The 16731-nt window shown below is 42.4% G+C and overlaps 1 protein-coding gene across 3 annotated transcripts in view; it reads left to right on the top strand.

Annotated features, from left to right (window-relative positions):
- The window catches only part of UBE4B (ubiquitination factor E4B), a 180090-nt gene that overhangs the window by 115973 nt on the left and 47386 nt on the right, over positions 1 to 16731 (top strand). For all 3 annotated transcript variants that reach the window (XM_011996626.1, XM_011996625.1, XM_011996624.1), the window contains 8 exons: positions 823 to 923; positions 3292 to 3406; positions 8333 to 8416; positions 10922 to 10978; positions 12057 to 12173; positions 12271 to 12369; positions 13754 to 13867; positions 16317 to 16515. In XM_011996626.1, the coding sequence (XP_011852016.1) occupies positions 823 to 923; positions 3292 to 3406; positions 8333 to 8416; positions 10922 to 10978; positions 12057 to 12173; positions 12271 to 12369; positions 13754 to 13867; positions 16317 to 16515 (886 nt within the window). The remainder of the gene's footprint in view (positions 1 to 822; positions 924 to 3291; positions 3407 to 8332; positions 8417 to 10921; positions 10979 to 12056; positions 12174 to 12270; positions 12370 to 13753; positions 13868 to 16316; positions 16516 to 16731) is intronic.

The raw sequence follows: 16731 nt of genomic DNA, 5'->3' as shown, positions 1-16731 counted from the left end.
TAGCCAGGATGGTCTCGATCTCCTGACCTCGTGATCCGCCCATCTCGGCCTCCCAAAGTGCTGGGATTACAGGCTTGAGCCACCGCGCCCAGCCCACCCAGCTAATTTTTATATTTTTTTAGTAGAGATGGGGTTTCACCATGTTGGCCAAGTTGTGGGGTTTTTTTTGTTTGTTTTGTTTTTTTGTTTCTTTTTTTTTTGAAATGGAGCCTTACTTGCTCTGTCGCCAGTCTGGAGTGCAGTGTCACAATCTCGGCTCACTGCAATCTCTGCCTCCTGGGTTCAAGTGATTCCCCTGCCTCAGCCTCTCGAGTAGCTCGGACTATAGGCGTGCACCACCATGTCTGGCTAATTTTTTGTCTTTTAGTAGAGACGGGGTTTCACCATGTTGGCCAGGATGACGTCGATCTCCTGACCTTGTGATCTGCCTGTCTTGGCCTCTCAAAGTGCCAGGATTACAGGTGTGAGCCACCGCGCCTGGCCCAGGCTAGTCTTAAACTTCTGACATCAAGTGATCTGCTCGCCTTGGCCTCCCAAAGTGCTGGAATTACAGGTGTGAGACACCGCGCCTGGCCTCCAAGCTTCTTAAGTATAAATTTGATCACCTCAAACTTACACTTCTTTCTTCTCTGACATCAATTTCTGCAGAGGCAGTACACTTGGAAGGCACAGTTACTGTAGTTCGTTCACTAAGAATAAAGGAAGAGGAAAGCATACTGTTTACTGATGGTCCCTCCCTTTTAACTCTTGACTCTTGTTTTTAACAGTATGAAATTGTATTGTTTGTTTCTTGTTGTCCTCACTTCCACCTTTCCTTTTCAGATGTGCAGCCAGCCAGCAGTCAGCCAGCTTCTGAGCAACATCCGCTCACAGTGCATATCCCATACTGCTTTAGTACTACAAGGCTCCCTAACACAGCCCAGGTATGAAGACCCGTGACGTGCTTGACATTAGCTGGCAGAAGGCCCTAGCCATCAGTGGACATCAGGCTCTCCGGCCATTCTTGCACCACCTTGGATAACTCCCTTCCTCACCTGTAAAATGAAGATCCCTTTCCTTCTCTAAAATACCATGAAAATAAACGCTCCTTTTTTCCTCATCTTCTAAAGTAGTACAAAGCATATTTTAAAAAGAAATGAGTTATGTTTTAAGAATTCTGCCTGCTTTTTGAAATAGACCATTGTTGAAATATGTGGACAAGCAAGGCAGAAAATTAGTGACTGTACAGCAACTGCCTGAAGTTGGTGGTGGAAGTATTTGATAAATGTGTGGATCATCACCTTCCATGTATAACTGGTCAATTTCTGTTATTGAGTGATAAAGGATAGTAATGGATTGGATAGTTTAGGAATCAACCGAAGTGCTACGTTGTTTCTGAGGATTCTATAAAGGTTGCAAATTTTTTGTTTTTATTTTGTTTTTTAAAATTTTTTTTCTTTGTCTCTCAGTCTTCTAAAGGTAGCAAGTTTTTAAAAAGGATGTATATTTCATTTCTTTTATATAAAAAAAATCTAAAGGAAAAAGTTTACATTTAAAAGTTTTGGCCAGGTGTGGTGACTTACGCCTGTAATCCCACCACTTTGGGAGGCCAAGGCCGGCGGATCACCTGAGATCAGGAGTTTGAGACTGGCCTGGCCAACATGGCGAAATTCAGTCTCTACTAAAAATACAAAAACCTTAGCTGGGCGTTGTGGTGCATGCCTGTAATCCCAGCTACCTGGGAGGCTGAGGCCAGAGAATCATTTGAACCCAGAAGGTGGAGGTTGCAGTAAGCCGAGATCGTGCCGCTGCACTGCAGCCTGAGTGATAGAGCAGAACTCTGTCTCAAAAATAAAAATTAAAAAAAAAAAAAGAAATTAAAAGTTTACAGTCCAGGCTCACGCCTATAATCCTAGCACTTTGGGAGGCTGAGGCAGACAGATTGCCTGAGCTCAGGACTTCAGGACCGGCCTAGGCAACATGATAAAACCCTGTCTCTACTAAAAATACAAAAAATTATCTGGGCATGGTGGCATGCACCTGTAATCCCAACTACTGGGGAGGCTGAGGCATGAGAATCACTTGAACCTGGGAGGTGGAGGTTGCAGTGAGCCGAGATTATGCCACTTAACTCCAGCCTGGGTGACAGAGCAAGACTGTCTCAAAAAATAATAATAATAATAAATAAATAAAATAAAAGTTCACAAACATAATGTTACATTTTATTTATACTAGGTGTTCTTAATGTTATTTTGTATACCACAACCATATATTTTTGAAACTTTTCAAAAAGAGGAAAAATTATATACATGTACCAAAACTTTAAAAAATGTTCCTTGATTAAAATTAATAAGTCCTCAGCCACTACTAATCTTTTTTTCCCCCAATTTAGATGAGGCATAAAGAAGTAAAAGAAACATATAATGCGGCCAGGTGTGGGGGCTCATACCTGTAATCCCAGCACTTTGGGAGGCCGAGGCAGGTGGATCACCTGAGGTCAGGAGTTTGGGACGAACACAGTGAAACCCCTTCTCTACTAAAAATACAAAAATTAGCTGGGTGTGGTGGCGGGCACCTGTAGCAGCTACTCAGGAGGCTGAGGCAGGAGAATCGCTTGAACCTGGGAGGTGGAGGTTGCACTGACCCGAGATCACGCCACTGCACTGCAGCCTGGGCAGCAGGGCGAAACTCTGTCTCTTAAAAAAAACAAACAACGATAACAACAAAACATGTAATACTTATTTTTTTTAATTTATTTTTTTTATTATTATTTTTTTAAGAGACAGGATCTCACTGTGTTGCCTAGACTGGAGTGCTCACTATAACCTCAAACTCCTGGGCTCAAGCAGTCCTCCTGCCTCAGCCTTCCAAGTAGCCAGGACTCCAGGCACACACCATCTTGTTCAGTTGATATTTTCATTTTTTGTAGAGACAGAGTCTTCCTATGTTGCCCAGACTGGTCTTCAACTCTGGGCCTCAAGTGATTCTCCCACCTCGGCCTCCCAAAGTGCCGGGATTGCAGGCATGAGCCACTGTGCCTGGCCATGCTTCCTTTTCTCAGTGCTTCATTTTTAAAGGGCTCTGTATAGGAAAAGATGAATTCTTTGAAACTTCCCATAGTTTCTCATGAAAAAGACCAAAAAATGATTACTATTGGTAAGAAGGGTTGGCTTTTGCCTGAAACTATTTTGCAGAATATGTGGGAGATGTGAAGTTTGACTTTTGACTGGGCAGTTGTTGCTGACATGACATTTCACGTGCCTCTGTAGTGAGTTGACTTCATCACCGTCCCTAATGTTCATGGGTCCACAGGTCCTTGCAGCAGCCGTCCTTCCTAGTGCCGTATATGCTGTGTAGGAATCTCCCATATGGCTTCATTCAGGAACTGGTGAGAACCACTCACCAGGATGAAGAAGTGTTCAAGCAGGTACGGTCGTATGAGTTTGCTCTTGCAAATTTTAGCCTGAGAGCCTCTATGCCGAGGCTAATTTCTGAATACACCATACATTGAAAATTCTTGCCTGAATTCGCACATCCATGTGTTACTTGCTTAGAGAGAAGGCCTACCCAATATTCTTTTGAGGAAATCGGATTGACAGCTGCATTTTTCAAATCATGTGCCCATTTCAACAAATCAGTCAAACATCTATCTTTTAAACAAGGTCTACGCTAGATGCTTCAGGCAATATGAAAAAAATATATAAGGCCCCATTCCTGATTTCAAGGAGCTTTTGAAACAAGAATACCCAGAGACAGCATAAGGCATGATGTGCATCTGCAGATAAGTAGTGTCAAAAATTCATTCTCTGAGTTTGTAAGATTTATAACCTAGTGACCATATTAGCTCATTGGCAGCCTGCATGCCATATAGAATCTTTTTGTCTTCTTCCCACTAGGAAAGATGTCTCATATCTTCCTAATTGTTTCATTTGGTGTTTATACATTGTTTTGGCATCTCATTGTGTAAAGCCAAGTGAAAATGCGGATATGTAGTGCTTAAAAATAAAGCTGTGTGCGTAGTCTTGAAGGTTTCTTCCGAGGTGAAACTTTGTCGTTAACATTACTGTTGGAAGGACCTGTTTGGGAAAATAAGCCCTTTGCCTTAGCAGCTTTCACACAAGTTTTTTCCCTGATGAAAGGGTTTCTATCACATTTTCTTACAGTTTGCTGTATCATCACTTCCTTTTTTGTGACTACAGAGAATAACAGAGGCAATAGCTATAATTGGTATGATTCCTTTCACTCTGTTTTATACCTTAGATTATTTATAACGGTTAATTTTAAAACCTTTGAATTCTTGAGAATTGTGTTTTCAGCAGGCTTCAAAATATTTGTAAAAGAAGCAGCCAGGATCCAAGAATAAAAATTCCACTTAGTGTTGTGTACTCTGTCTGGAATTCATTGACTGTTTATCTTAAATGATAATCTTACTGACTAATGGAAATATGAATGGCAGCATAGTGAACTTTTCTTCTCTAGAAGGATAAGTGAACACTAAGGAAAATAAATCACTGTCAACTGGGCACGGTGGCTCATGCCTGTAATCCCAGCACTTTGGGAGGCTGAGGTGGGTGGATCACCTGAGGTCAGGAGTTCGAGACCAGCCTGACCAATGTGGTAAAACCCTGGCCCTACTAAAAATGCAAAAATTAGCTGGGCATGGTGACAGGCTCCTATAATCCCAGCTACTTGGGAGGCTGAGGTGGGAGAATTGCTTGAACCCAGGAGACGAGCTTACAGTGAGCCGAGATTACGCCACTGCTTTCCAGCCTGGGCGACAGAGCAAGACTCTGTCTCAAAAAAAAAAAGAAAAAAAAAAAAAATTACTGTCTTGGAAGGTTTACGTGATGCACTACATTAGAGAGGTAATAGGTAGTAATTAGAATACTTTTCCTATTCAAGAAGATATCATTTGAGGAATCGAGTCGTTCTCTCTCTATAAAATCAGCCCAGTGACCAGCTGACAGGGGTATATTGAGCCTACTTTATTCTAAACAGACTTACACAAGAGGAAATGACCTCTGTGTGTGTTTCGTTTGGTTGTTTCCTCATCACCAGCTTTGGGCAGAGAAGTCTCACATTTTTGAAATTTAGGTGAAATTCATATAACATCAAACCACCTTTTTTTTTTTGAGACGGAGTTTTGCTCTTGTTGCCCAGGTTGGAGTGCAATGGCGCGATCTCGGCTCACCGCAACCTCCACCTCCCGGGTTCAAGCGATTCTCCTGCCTCAGCCTCCTGAGTAGCTGGGATTACAGGCGCCCGCCACCACATCTGGCTAGTTTTTTGTATTTTTAGTAGAGAGGGGGTTTCACCATGTTGGCCAGACTGGTCTCGAATTCCTGATATCAGGTGATCTGTCCGCCTCAGCCTCCCAAAGTGCTGGGATTGCAGGTGTGAGCCAGCACACCCGGTCTCAAACCACCATTTTGAAGTGTACAATTCAGTGACATTTAGTACGTTCACAGTATTATATGACCACCACAGACTTGTTTATTTAATTAATTAATTAATTTTGAGGCAGAGTCTTTCTCTGTTACCCAGGCTGGAGTACAGCTGCACAGTTTCAGCTCACTGCAACCTCCGCCTCCTGGGTTCGAGTGATTCTCCTGCCTCAGCCTCCCAAGTAGCTGGGATTACAGGTGTACACCACCATGCCTGGCTAATTTTTGTATTTTTAGTAGAGACGGGGTTTTGTCATGTTGGCCAGGCTGGTCTTGAACTCTTGGCCTCAAGTGATCCACCCATCTTGGCCTCCCAAAGTGCTGGGATGACAAGTGTGAGCCACAGCACGTGGCCCAGACCTGTTTATTTTTAATCCCAGATTTCTGCTGACTTTTCAGCGACTCAGTGTTGAATACTCTTTGTCTTTTCTTATGTGCTACCATGTGTTTTATCTAGAAAGGAAATAACTGGGATCGAGCTGTTGAACTGAAAAACAGCAACTTACCTTTTTGTCTTAAAAGAGTGGCAAATGTGAATTATTAAATCTTTGACTGAAATATCTACCTCCTTTTAATATTTGAGAAATATTCACAGATAAACAGCCGCTCGAATTTAGGACTGGAGGTGGACACTTAACAGTATTTTTAAATCAGTGCTGGGAAGTATTCATTTGAAAATTAAAGAATTATTTATAATATCTGGGTCAGGCCAGGCATGGTGGCTCACGCCTGTAATCCTAGCACTTTGGGAGGCCGAGGCAAGTGGATCGCCTGAGCTCAGGAGTTCGAGACCAGGCTGATGCAACATGGCAAAACCCCGTCTCTACTCAAAATTCAAAAAATTAGCTGGGCACAGTAGTGCATGCCTGTAGTCCCGGCTACTTGAGAGGCTAAGGCGGGAGAATCTCTTGAACCCGGGTGGTGGAGGCTACGTTTAGTCGAGATCATGCCACTGCACTCCAGCCTGTACAACAGAGTGAAACTGTCTGAAAAAAAAAAAAAAGAAAAAGATTATGCATAGTAATATTTTGCCTATTGTATTTGTTTTTGTTTTTGTTTTTTTTTGAGATGGAGTCTCGCTCTGTTGCCCAGGCGGGAGTGCAGTGGCGCAATCTCGGCTCACTGCAAGCTCTGCCTCCCAGGTTCACGCCATTCTCCTACCTAAGCCTCCCGAGTAGCTGGGACTACAGGCGCCCACCACCACGCTTGACTAATTTTTTTTTTTTTTTTGTATTTTTAGTAGAGACGGGGTTTCACAGTGTTAGCCAGGATGGTCTCGATCTCCTGACCTCGTGATCCGCCCGCCTCGGCCTTCCAAAGCGCTGGGATTACAGGCGTGAGCCACCACGCCCAGCTATTTTGCCTATTGTAAATGAAGCCCTAATTGTACAAAAAGATAACTATACAAGAAAGTATAATTATATTTTACTTGTAGCCTTCTTGAAAAAAATTTTGGAGATTTTTCAGGGTGACCAATTATGAAGCTAATTTTTGGTGATTCTGGAACTTCTGTTTGTCTTTTCTTCTTGATTACAATGTTGGCATTCCCCAGTGACACACCTGAGTGTTACTTCTCCATTTTTATCTGGCTTATGAGAGCGAGTTACTTCTACCCTGGTTGTTGGAATTACAAAAACCATAGTATGATCTCTTCCAGAGCTGTGTTGATATCTCACAACACTCCACAGACACTTTGTCATCCAGGGCACTTGCTGTTTGTACTGTGCTCTTTAAACTATTAAGGTGCTCAGAATCATGGAATGAAATCAGTACCAAAGGGAATTTTTCAAGTTTTCTGGTGGCTACATAGTATACTCCTATTACAACTTGTTGGCATTCAGATTGTCAGCTGCTGTTTACAACATTTTCTATTTAATGTTATTAGCCATGAATCCCAACTAGCTTACTAAATGTGTTGATCACTGAGTGCATTGTGAAATTTGAAGATGAGCTAGACTGAGTAAATCTTGCATGGTGTTACCCAGTATTAATCCTAAATGTATAAAAGCAGATTTGAGTTCCTTTAAGTGCCAATAGCAGGTTAATGTATTAATTACACTATATGTGGAGGTAAGGCTTTCTAACTAAAGCTTTCTTTGTCAGTTTCAACCTTCACCAACTAGCTCTTTGCTCTAACTTAATTAAGTTTAATGTAATAATAATATTTGTTGTTGGCCTGTTTATCTTGTTTTCCTCAAAATAAATGGGGAAAGGCTTTTAAAAATTACTGATAGAGGGCCGGGTGTGGTAGCTCCCGCCTGTAATCCCAGCACTTTGGGAGGCTGAGGCGGGTGGATCACGAGGTCAGGAGTTCAAAACCAGCGTGGCCAACAAAGTGAAACCCTGTCTCTACTAGAGATGCAAAAATTAGGCGGGTGTGGTGGCAGGCACCTGTAATCCCAGCTGCTCAGGAGGCTGAGGCAGGAGAATCACTTGGAACCCCAGAGGCAGAGGTTGCAGTGAGCCGAGACTGCACCATTGCACTCCAGTCTGGGCAACAGAGCGAGACTCTGTCTCAAATAAAAAAGATAGATAGATAGATAGATACAAGAACATATTAGTTGCCGAGATATGCAGAATTTAATTGAGTAGAGCAACGACCCCTGGAGAGTCCTTCAACAGGCTCCAAATGTATAGGTTTTGTTGAATTACGGGGGTCCTATCAGAGTATCAGAGTTCACCAAAATCCTCTTACTTCTGGAGAATTCAGCTGTATTACTTTATGGTTAGCCTTGTCAAAGAACAGGTCAACACTCTGGCTGAATTCTAGACTTTTATATGCAAAAAAGCTTTTCCCTGGGGAAGGAATGAAATTGCCTGGACACTCAGTTGTAGCACCTTATTTGACATACTTCCCATTCTTAGATTCTCTTAAACTTATATTTCTGATTTTGTTTTTTTTCTTATAGATATTTATCCCCATTTTACAAGGCCTGGCTCTTGCTGCCAAAGAGTGCTCCCTCGATAGTGACTACTTTAAATACCCCCTCATGGTAAAAAATTGTTCTTTTTCTTTAACTCATTCAATAGATGTTTTTCTTTCAGATTATTTTGACATATACTTTTCTTTCAGGTCCATGAGATCAACCTTGTTTTCAAATTTAAAACATGAAATCACTGTGTTGGCCATGCAGAGTGTTTGGTGTGCAGTGAGATGCCTCAGTGAAGACAGTTAGCAGCCTGGTACATCTTCCACCTATCCAAGTCCTAGACAGGAGTTAGTGATGCACTTATTACAATGTACTTTGTATAGCTTATGAAAAAGATAACTGTCTCCTAGCAATGAGCATACCATAGTTGGGATGAAATTTTGTTACTTAAAAACAAAAACTATTAAAAATGCAAATAAAAAAGGCAAAGCCGTACATACTAAGAAAATGAATACAATTTTATCTTTATGTGTTTACTTTGTGCAGAAACTCTTAGGGTAGCTCTCTTGTTCAACCCCCCCTCCCCCCCGCCGTTTCCTAAGGTCGTACACTTCATCTGCAGGCTTTACTTGGGAAGCAGAAATCTGCTTAGCTCTTTAAGGCACTTACAGCAGGCATACGTAGTGGACAGAAGCTTCAGCTAGATTCCCATGGGGAGTCTTGAATGTTGTAAAAATGCTGAAACTAGAATGAAAATTAGAAGCTCTTTTCTGTTCTGAATTCGCTTATTTGAAATTTTGAGAGAAAAATATTTTGAAGTATTACTGAATATTTTCATTGCAGAAGTATAAAGGAAAAAATATCAAAATGAAATTCACTTATTCTGTGTATAAATTAAGTCTTATGTAAATTGAGACCATGGTTGTTTTCTTACTGTATTTATTTCTTTTACTCATTCCACTGATTGGATTCCATTATACCATGAATTCATTACTGATGATCTGTTCTGTGCTAGACACTGGGGATACAGCAGCTAGGAAGACAAGGTCCCTCTCCTCAAGACACTTATAATCTGCGAAAATAAGAGCTACAGCACAACAGTTGAACAGATACTGTGATAAATGTTAAAACAGAGCTGTGCACAAAGGGTGCATTTATCTATTTAAAAAATTCAAACCTATCATGACACTAAAATGCTACAAGAATGCTGGGAAATTAGAAGGTGAAACCAGAATTCCTACTTTAAAAAATAATTTTAAGTGGATTTATGCCAGAGCTCTTTCCATTGTACGTGTTATTAGGGCTCCTGATAAAATTCTTTGAATCTTTATGTGTTGTTCTGCCTTAGGCAGGTAAAAGGAAGTGAAATAATCTGATTGTTTGAGTTCAGTGATGAAATGTTTTAGTGAACACTAATTATCACTGTATTATGTAGATGTTCCTTCATGGGATTTTTGGCTTTTGGGTTGTGGTGTGAATTAGCTTGATGTTTCAGTGAGGAGCTTTTAGCATCTGATATCAACAAAATGTCCTTTTGGTCAAAAGACAGAGGCCTCCATTGTGGTAGACAATGATTTCATTTTGTGCCATTATTGATGCTTGTATAATAATGAGGGTGCAGTGAGTGAGAGGGTACAATAATGAGAGGCAGGAAGAGGAAGACTGTTGAAGCTAAAATCAGAAATAATTGTGATCATTCTCTAGGTCAGTGGATGCTGCTGTGCCATACCTTGGAATCAGCTGGGGATCTTTAAAGGTGTTTCTGCCTGGCTCCCCGCCTCAGACCTCGTGATTTAATTCACCAGCGGTGTGGCATGGCATTGGGGTTTCCAAAGGCTTCCCATGTGATCCTAATATGCAGCCAGGTTCGTGAACTCCTGCCCTAGGCAGTGAGAATGCTTCCTTCTGAGTCGGCTGCCTGAACCTCAGAGGCATCTCAACGTTGTGTCAGTGCCTAAATGGACTCTTCAGCTCATGTAGCAACTTCTAGAGCTGTGTCCGAATCACAGAGGAAATCAACTGTTTAAAATAACGTTTGATTGAGTTACCGTGGGTCTGTTAAATTATGTTTATGTCCCTAAAAAGTGTTTTTCGTAGTTCTCTAATGTTAGCATGGTTGGAGCTCTGAAGGAAAGTGTTGGAATTCTTAAAAGTACTAGACATCTTGAAACCAAGTTATGCTTTTAAATATGTTTTGAATTTGATAGCTTACTAAATTGTAATTATTTATAGTCATGTTTAACACTGGCAAGAGGAGCCATCTAAAGTTTATGAAATAAATATTTTTGACATGGAAAGATATGAAGTGGAAAAACTTTTTTTTGTATAAACATATATAGATAGATACAGCACACAAAAATATATCTGGAAAACTTTTGCTCAAAATATCAATAGAGGTTATCTTTGAGGGTAAAGCTTGAGTAATTTTGAGTTTCATTTTATATTTCTGTTTTATTTCCAGTTTTTCACATTGCATGTGTATTAGTTTATTAATCAGAAAAAGTAGTAAAGCTGCTGCCATTTTAGAGGGAATGCATTTATAGCAGCAGTTAAAGCTGTTTCTTGATGCTACAAATGACAGTCAGTTTAAGATGAAATGCATTTAAATGACTCTGATCTTATTTCTAGGCACTAGGTGAGCTCTGTGAAACCAAGTTTGGAAAGACACACCCTGTGTGCAATTTGGTAAGCACTCACCTGATGGGCTTGCACGTTTTCAGTGAATATATCGTAACCCAGAAGGCATTCCTCCAGTGAGATGACCTGGAAAACTTCTCTTGAAGGACATTTAGGTGTAGGCGGAGGTAACGTGTCTGGGAGGCTCTCAACTGTTACATTGTTGTTAGACACGTTATTTCCTGCATTACAGTGTTTGTTTCTATGATTTTTTTCCCGTTTTTTCCCCCAAGAATCTTGCTCTATCACCCTGGCTGGATGGAGTGCAATGGTGCGATCTTGGCCCACTGCAGCCTCCGCCTCCTGGGTTCAAGTGAGTCTCTTGCCTCAGCCTCCCAAGTAGTTGGGAATACAGGCACGCATCACCATGTCAGGCTAATTTTTTTGTATTTTTAGTAGAGATGGGGTTTTACCATGTTGGCCAGGCTGGTCTCGAACTACTGACCTCAGGTGATCCCCCATGCCTCGGCCTCCCAAATTATTGGGTTACAAGCGTGAGCCACTGCACCGGGCCTGTTTTTTTTCCTTGACAAATATTGTACAACTAAACTAACAAGTGCTATGGAAAAGTTATTTGAGTCCTTTGGTGGTATAAGTAGGAAGAGTTCATTTGAACTTCATCAAATAGTATCCTGCAACTTTAAAATTCTTTTTTTTTTTTTTTTTTTTTTTTTTTGGAGACAGAGTCTCACTCTGTCACCCAGGCTGGAGTAGTGCAGTGGCGCAATCTTAGCTCACTGCAACCTCTGCCTCCTGGGTTCAAGCAATTCTCTTGCCTTAGCCTCCTTAGTAGCTGGGATTACAGGCGCACACCACCATGCCCCGCTAATTTTTGTATTTTTAGTAGAGACGAGGTTTCTCCATATTGGCCAGGGTTGTCTCGGACTCCTGACCTCAGGTGACCCACTCCCACTCTCACTGGCCTCCCAAAGTGCTGGGATTACAGGCGTGAGCCGCCGTGCCTGGCTGAAACATAAAAGTTTTAATAATATCTTGTGAAAATATAGAGGAGCTGGAGGGTTTTCATTACATTTTTACTTCATCGGCCTGTTGAGTGCCTGACTGGCCTCTTCCATCTTCTGCCTAGGTTGCTTCTTTGCCGTTGTGGTTGCCGAAATCCTTAAGTCCTGGCTGTGGGCGGGAGCTGCAGAGACTCTCTTACTTGGGGGCTTTCTTCAGCTTCTCAGTCTTTGCAGAAGATGATGTAAGTATAGTGGCTACTTGCACTTTGCCGCCCTTCTATTCAGATTCTTTCCCAAATGTACATTATATGTTGATTGCATTTTTCCTTCTCTTTCCAGGTTAAAGTGGTTGAAAAATACTTCTCAGGGCCTGCCATTACCCTGGAAAACACTCGTGTGGTTAGCCAATCATTGCAGCATTACTTAGCGCTCGGAAGGGTAAGCGTTCAGAAAACAAACCCAGAGGAAGTAGCAAAGATGAACTCCAGATAGGGAGCTTTTATTTTGTAGACTGGACAATGCCCAGTAGACAAACGGCTAACAAAAGCCAATTCAATCTTACATAAAAAAGATAAACTATAAGTAAGTAACCTGTGTCTTGAATAACAGGTTGTAACAACAGCAGTATGCTGCCTTTGTATGTAGCGTCACAGGGAGCTGGTCCTAAGCTTAGTGGCCCGACTCCTTCTCCAGCTGGCCCTTAGGCATTTACACTGTGAGGGTGAGCAAGAGTTGTTAGTTTGCACACACCTTCACTGACTTGCTTATCCCAAATCCTGATTAATATGTCTTCAGTTCTCAAACTTAAAGGCAGAGAAGGGCCAGGTGTGATGGCTCACACCTGTAATCCCAACACTTTGGGAGGCTGAGGTGGGTGGATCACCTGAGGTCAGGAGTTTGAGACCAGCCTGGCCAACATGACGAAACCCGTCTCTACTAACAATACAAAAATTAGCCAGGTGTGGCAGCACGTGCCTGTAATCCCAGCTACCCAGCTACTCGGGAGGCTGAGGCACAATGATCGCTTGAACCCAGGAGGTGGGGGTTGCAGTGAGCCGAGATCACGCCACTGCGTATCAGCCTGGGCGACAGAGCAAGACTCCATCTCAAAAAAAGAAAAAAGGCAAAGAAGTTACAGGCTTGAGTATCTAAGGTAATTTTGATCATGGGAAGGAAGTAACAAAGGCTATTTTATTAAAACTCTAACTGCTGGCTGGGTTCGTGGGCTCACACCTATAAGCCCAACACTTTGGGAGGCTGAGGTGGGCGGATCTCGAGGTCAGGAGGTAGAGACCATCATGGCCAACATGGTGAACTTCGTCACTACCAAAAATACAAAAATTGACCGAGGTAGGTGGATCATGAGGTCAGCAGTTCAAGACCAGCCTTACCAACATGGTGAAACCCCATCTCTACTAAAATACAAAAAAAAAAATTAGCTGGGCATGGTGACAGGCGCCTGTAATCCCAACAACTTGGGAGGCTGAGGCAGGAGAATCGCTTGAAACCGGAAGGCGGAGGTTGCAGTGAGCCGAGATTGCACCACTGCACTCCAGCCTGGCAACAGAGCTAGACTCTGTCTCAAAAAAAAAAAAAACTAACTGCCTACCTCCCCCACTCCATATTCTGCTTTCATGCTGATTACCTTGACATAGTTGAATATGGATATTTCTTATATTCTTCTTTCACTCAGGATTGTCTGAAATGAGTAGAAGTGGGAGAGGAGAGAACGTGGGAAGTAGGCTAGCTGTTCATGAAGTCAAAAAGGAATCGTGTGCAAAATAGTTTTAATTTGTTTCTTCTTTTTAAAAATAAATTTCAGCAAGAGCTTTTTAAGATTCTGCATAGTATTTTGTTAAATGGCGAAACCCGTGAGGCTGCTCTCAGTTACATGGCGGCTGTCGTCAATGCCAATATGAAGAAGGCACAGATGCAGGTAGGATTCCTATGCACTGCTTTTCACTGTTCGTCAAATTCATTCATCTGACCCAGATTTAGTCAGCACCTACCAGGCACTGTTCTAGGAATGGGGGTACAGTATTGAACAAGGTAGACAAGCTTCCTGCTTTTGTGGAGCCCGTGTTCCACAGAGTAAACAAGTACACATATAAATACATGATTTTAGACAGTTGTATAATCAATGAAGAAAACAGAGCAAAGTAAATGACATGAGAAGAACTTAGTTACCAGAAGGAAGGTCTGAAGGTGATTTGTGGTTGGGTGGCAGGAAAGGCCTCCCTGAGGAGGTGAGGTTTGTTTCATAGTAAGGAGCCAGCGGTTGTAGTGGCTGAGAAAAGAGCTGTCCAAGGTGGAAACAAAGCAGCTTTGGTACAAGCCCAGCATGCAGACTTTTGTGGCTGGAGAGGAGTGAACAGGAGGGAATGGCAGGTCCTGGAGTTAGTGGGTAGACAGGGCTCCATCGGGTTGGGTTTACATGATCAGAACTGTCATGGGAGGGTTCTTAGCAGGGAAATCACAAAAGCTGCATGTAGATGGACCAAAGCGGAAGGGGGCAGCCAGGAACAGACCCAAGGAGGCAGCTGCAAGGGCGTGAGTGCTTCGGTCCAGGTGAGACAGGCCAGTGGCTGTGGCTGCTTTGCCAGAGGAGAAAAGGACATCCTTCCTTGATTAGTAATAAATAACGAATGAATGACGTGACATGTATACTCAGAAGCAAAAAACGCAGAGAGAAGAGCATAGATCTGGTGGTTTCTGATCGTGGTTCCACCGTGTACTAACTGCAGGACCTTAGACAGTTACTCCTCTGTGCCTCCGTTTCCTCATCTGCTAAGGGGGGGGTACTACTAGTACTGGGTTTATTATATATAAAGCTGTTAGGATGGTGCCCGGTACACAGTGATCACTCAACCAGTATTAACTATCATTCTTATCATTGTTGTATTATTATTTTTTTCTTAACAGAAGTAATCAAGTTACATTGTTATATTGTTAATGCAAGAGTGTGCTGATGCTGTCACCTAGAGAAACAATGTCACATGATAACAAGTGGAACTACTTGTTTTGATGCTCTTGAGGGAAATAAAGAGGAGAAAGAGGCCAGGCATGGTGGCTCAGGCCTGTAATCTCAGCACTTGGGAGGCCGAGGTGGGAGGATCGCTTGAGCCCAGTCATTTGAGACCAGCCCTGGCAACATAATGAGACCCCATCTCTACAAAAAATACAGAAATTATCTGGGCATGGTGGCTGGCGCATACCCACAGTTTCAGCTACTTGGGAGGCTGAGGCGAGAGGATCACTTGAGCCAAGGAGGTCGAGATCAGCCTGGGCAACATAGGGAGACCCTGTCTCTACAAAAAAATAAAAAATTTAGCTCAGTGTAGTGGCATATACCTGTAGACCCAGTTATTCAGGAGGCTAAAGTGGGAAGATTGCTTAAGCCCAGGAGGTTGAGGCTGTAGTGAGCTATGTTTGCACCACTGTACTACAGCCCAGGCAACAGAGTAAAACCCTGTCTCAAAAAAAAAAAAAGAAAGGAATATTTATTGTGTTTCTACTTACTAATTTTGAGGCTCAGGCAAATCACTTCAGGGTCTCTGAGTCTTTATTTCCTCCTGTATAAAATGTTAACAGCAGTATTACTGACCTGTAAGAATTATTGTGATGGTTCAGTAAAAGAATGTAGAAAATGGCTGGGCGTGGTGGCTCATGCCTGTAATCGAGCACTTTGGGAGGCCGAGGCAGGTGGATCACCTGAGGTCAGGAGTTCGAGACCAGCCTGGCTGACATGGTGAAACCCCGTCTCTACTAAAAATACAAAAAATCAGCTGGGCATGGTGGCGGGTACCTGTAATCCCAGCTTCTGGGGAGGCTGAGGTAGGAGAATCGCTTGAACCTGGAAGTGGGGATCGTGCCACTGCATTCTAGCCTGGGCAACAAGAGCGGAACTCCGTCTCAAAAAAATAAAAAATAAAAAGAAATGTATAAAATGCCTCTTGCATAAATAATAATTATATAATAGGTGGTATTCAACAAGTAGCACCTGCTAATACAGAATTAATGGAATGACAGTGGTGATGATATGTATGTCTTCTCATTGACTTTAGGATACAGTTATGCTTGAAAGTTCAGTCTGCTTTCTTATAAAGGCCAAAATTTCTATTCATGTTGTTATTTTAAATACTTTTCCTTGGCTGGACACAGTGGCTCACCCCTGTAATCCCAGCACTTGGGAGGCTGAGGTAGGCGGATCACTTTAGGTCCCAGCTACTTGGGAGGCTGAAGTGGGAGGATTGCTTGAGCCTGGGAGGCAGAGGTTGCAGCCAAAATCACACCCCTTCACTCCAGCCTGGGCAAGAGAGTGAGACCCCATCTCAAAAATATTTTTTTTAATGTTTAAAAATACTTTTTCTTTTCATCTTTCACAGACAGATGATAGATTGGTATCTACAGATGGATTTATGCTGAATTTCCTTTGGGTACTGCAGCAGCTAAGTACAAAAATCAAGTTAGAAACAGTTGATCCCACGTATATTTTTCACCCAAGATGTCGGATTACTCTTCCAAATGATGAGACGCGTGTGAATGCCACGATGGAAGATGTGAATGACTGGCTGACTGAACTCTGTGAGTACTGTGTTCACGACTCGGTCATTAAAACACTGCTAGTGTTTTATCTTACCTACGTGCTAGTAATTCCTCACAGATTGTTACCACCTCACCATAAAATGAACTTATGAGATAGAGAAACATAATAAAAATTAATATAGTTGGCCGGGCGTGGTGGCTCATACCTATAATCCCAGCACTTTGGGAGGCCGAGGCAGGCAGATCACAAGGTCA

Source organism: Mandrillus leucophaeus, unplaced genomic scaffold (assembly GCF_000951045.1).
Source record: "Mandrillus leucophaeus isolate KB7577 unplaced genomic scaffold, Mleu.le_1.0 Scaffold52, whole genome shotgun sequence".
Lineage (NCBI taxonomy): Eukaryota > Metazoa > Chordata > Mammalia > Primates > Cercopithecidae > Mandrillus > Mandrillus leucophaeus.
The sequence above is the reverse complement of the archived record's forward strand: the minus strand, read 5'-3'. Positions and strand labels throughout refer to the sequence as shown.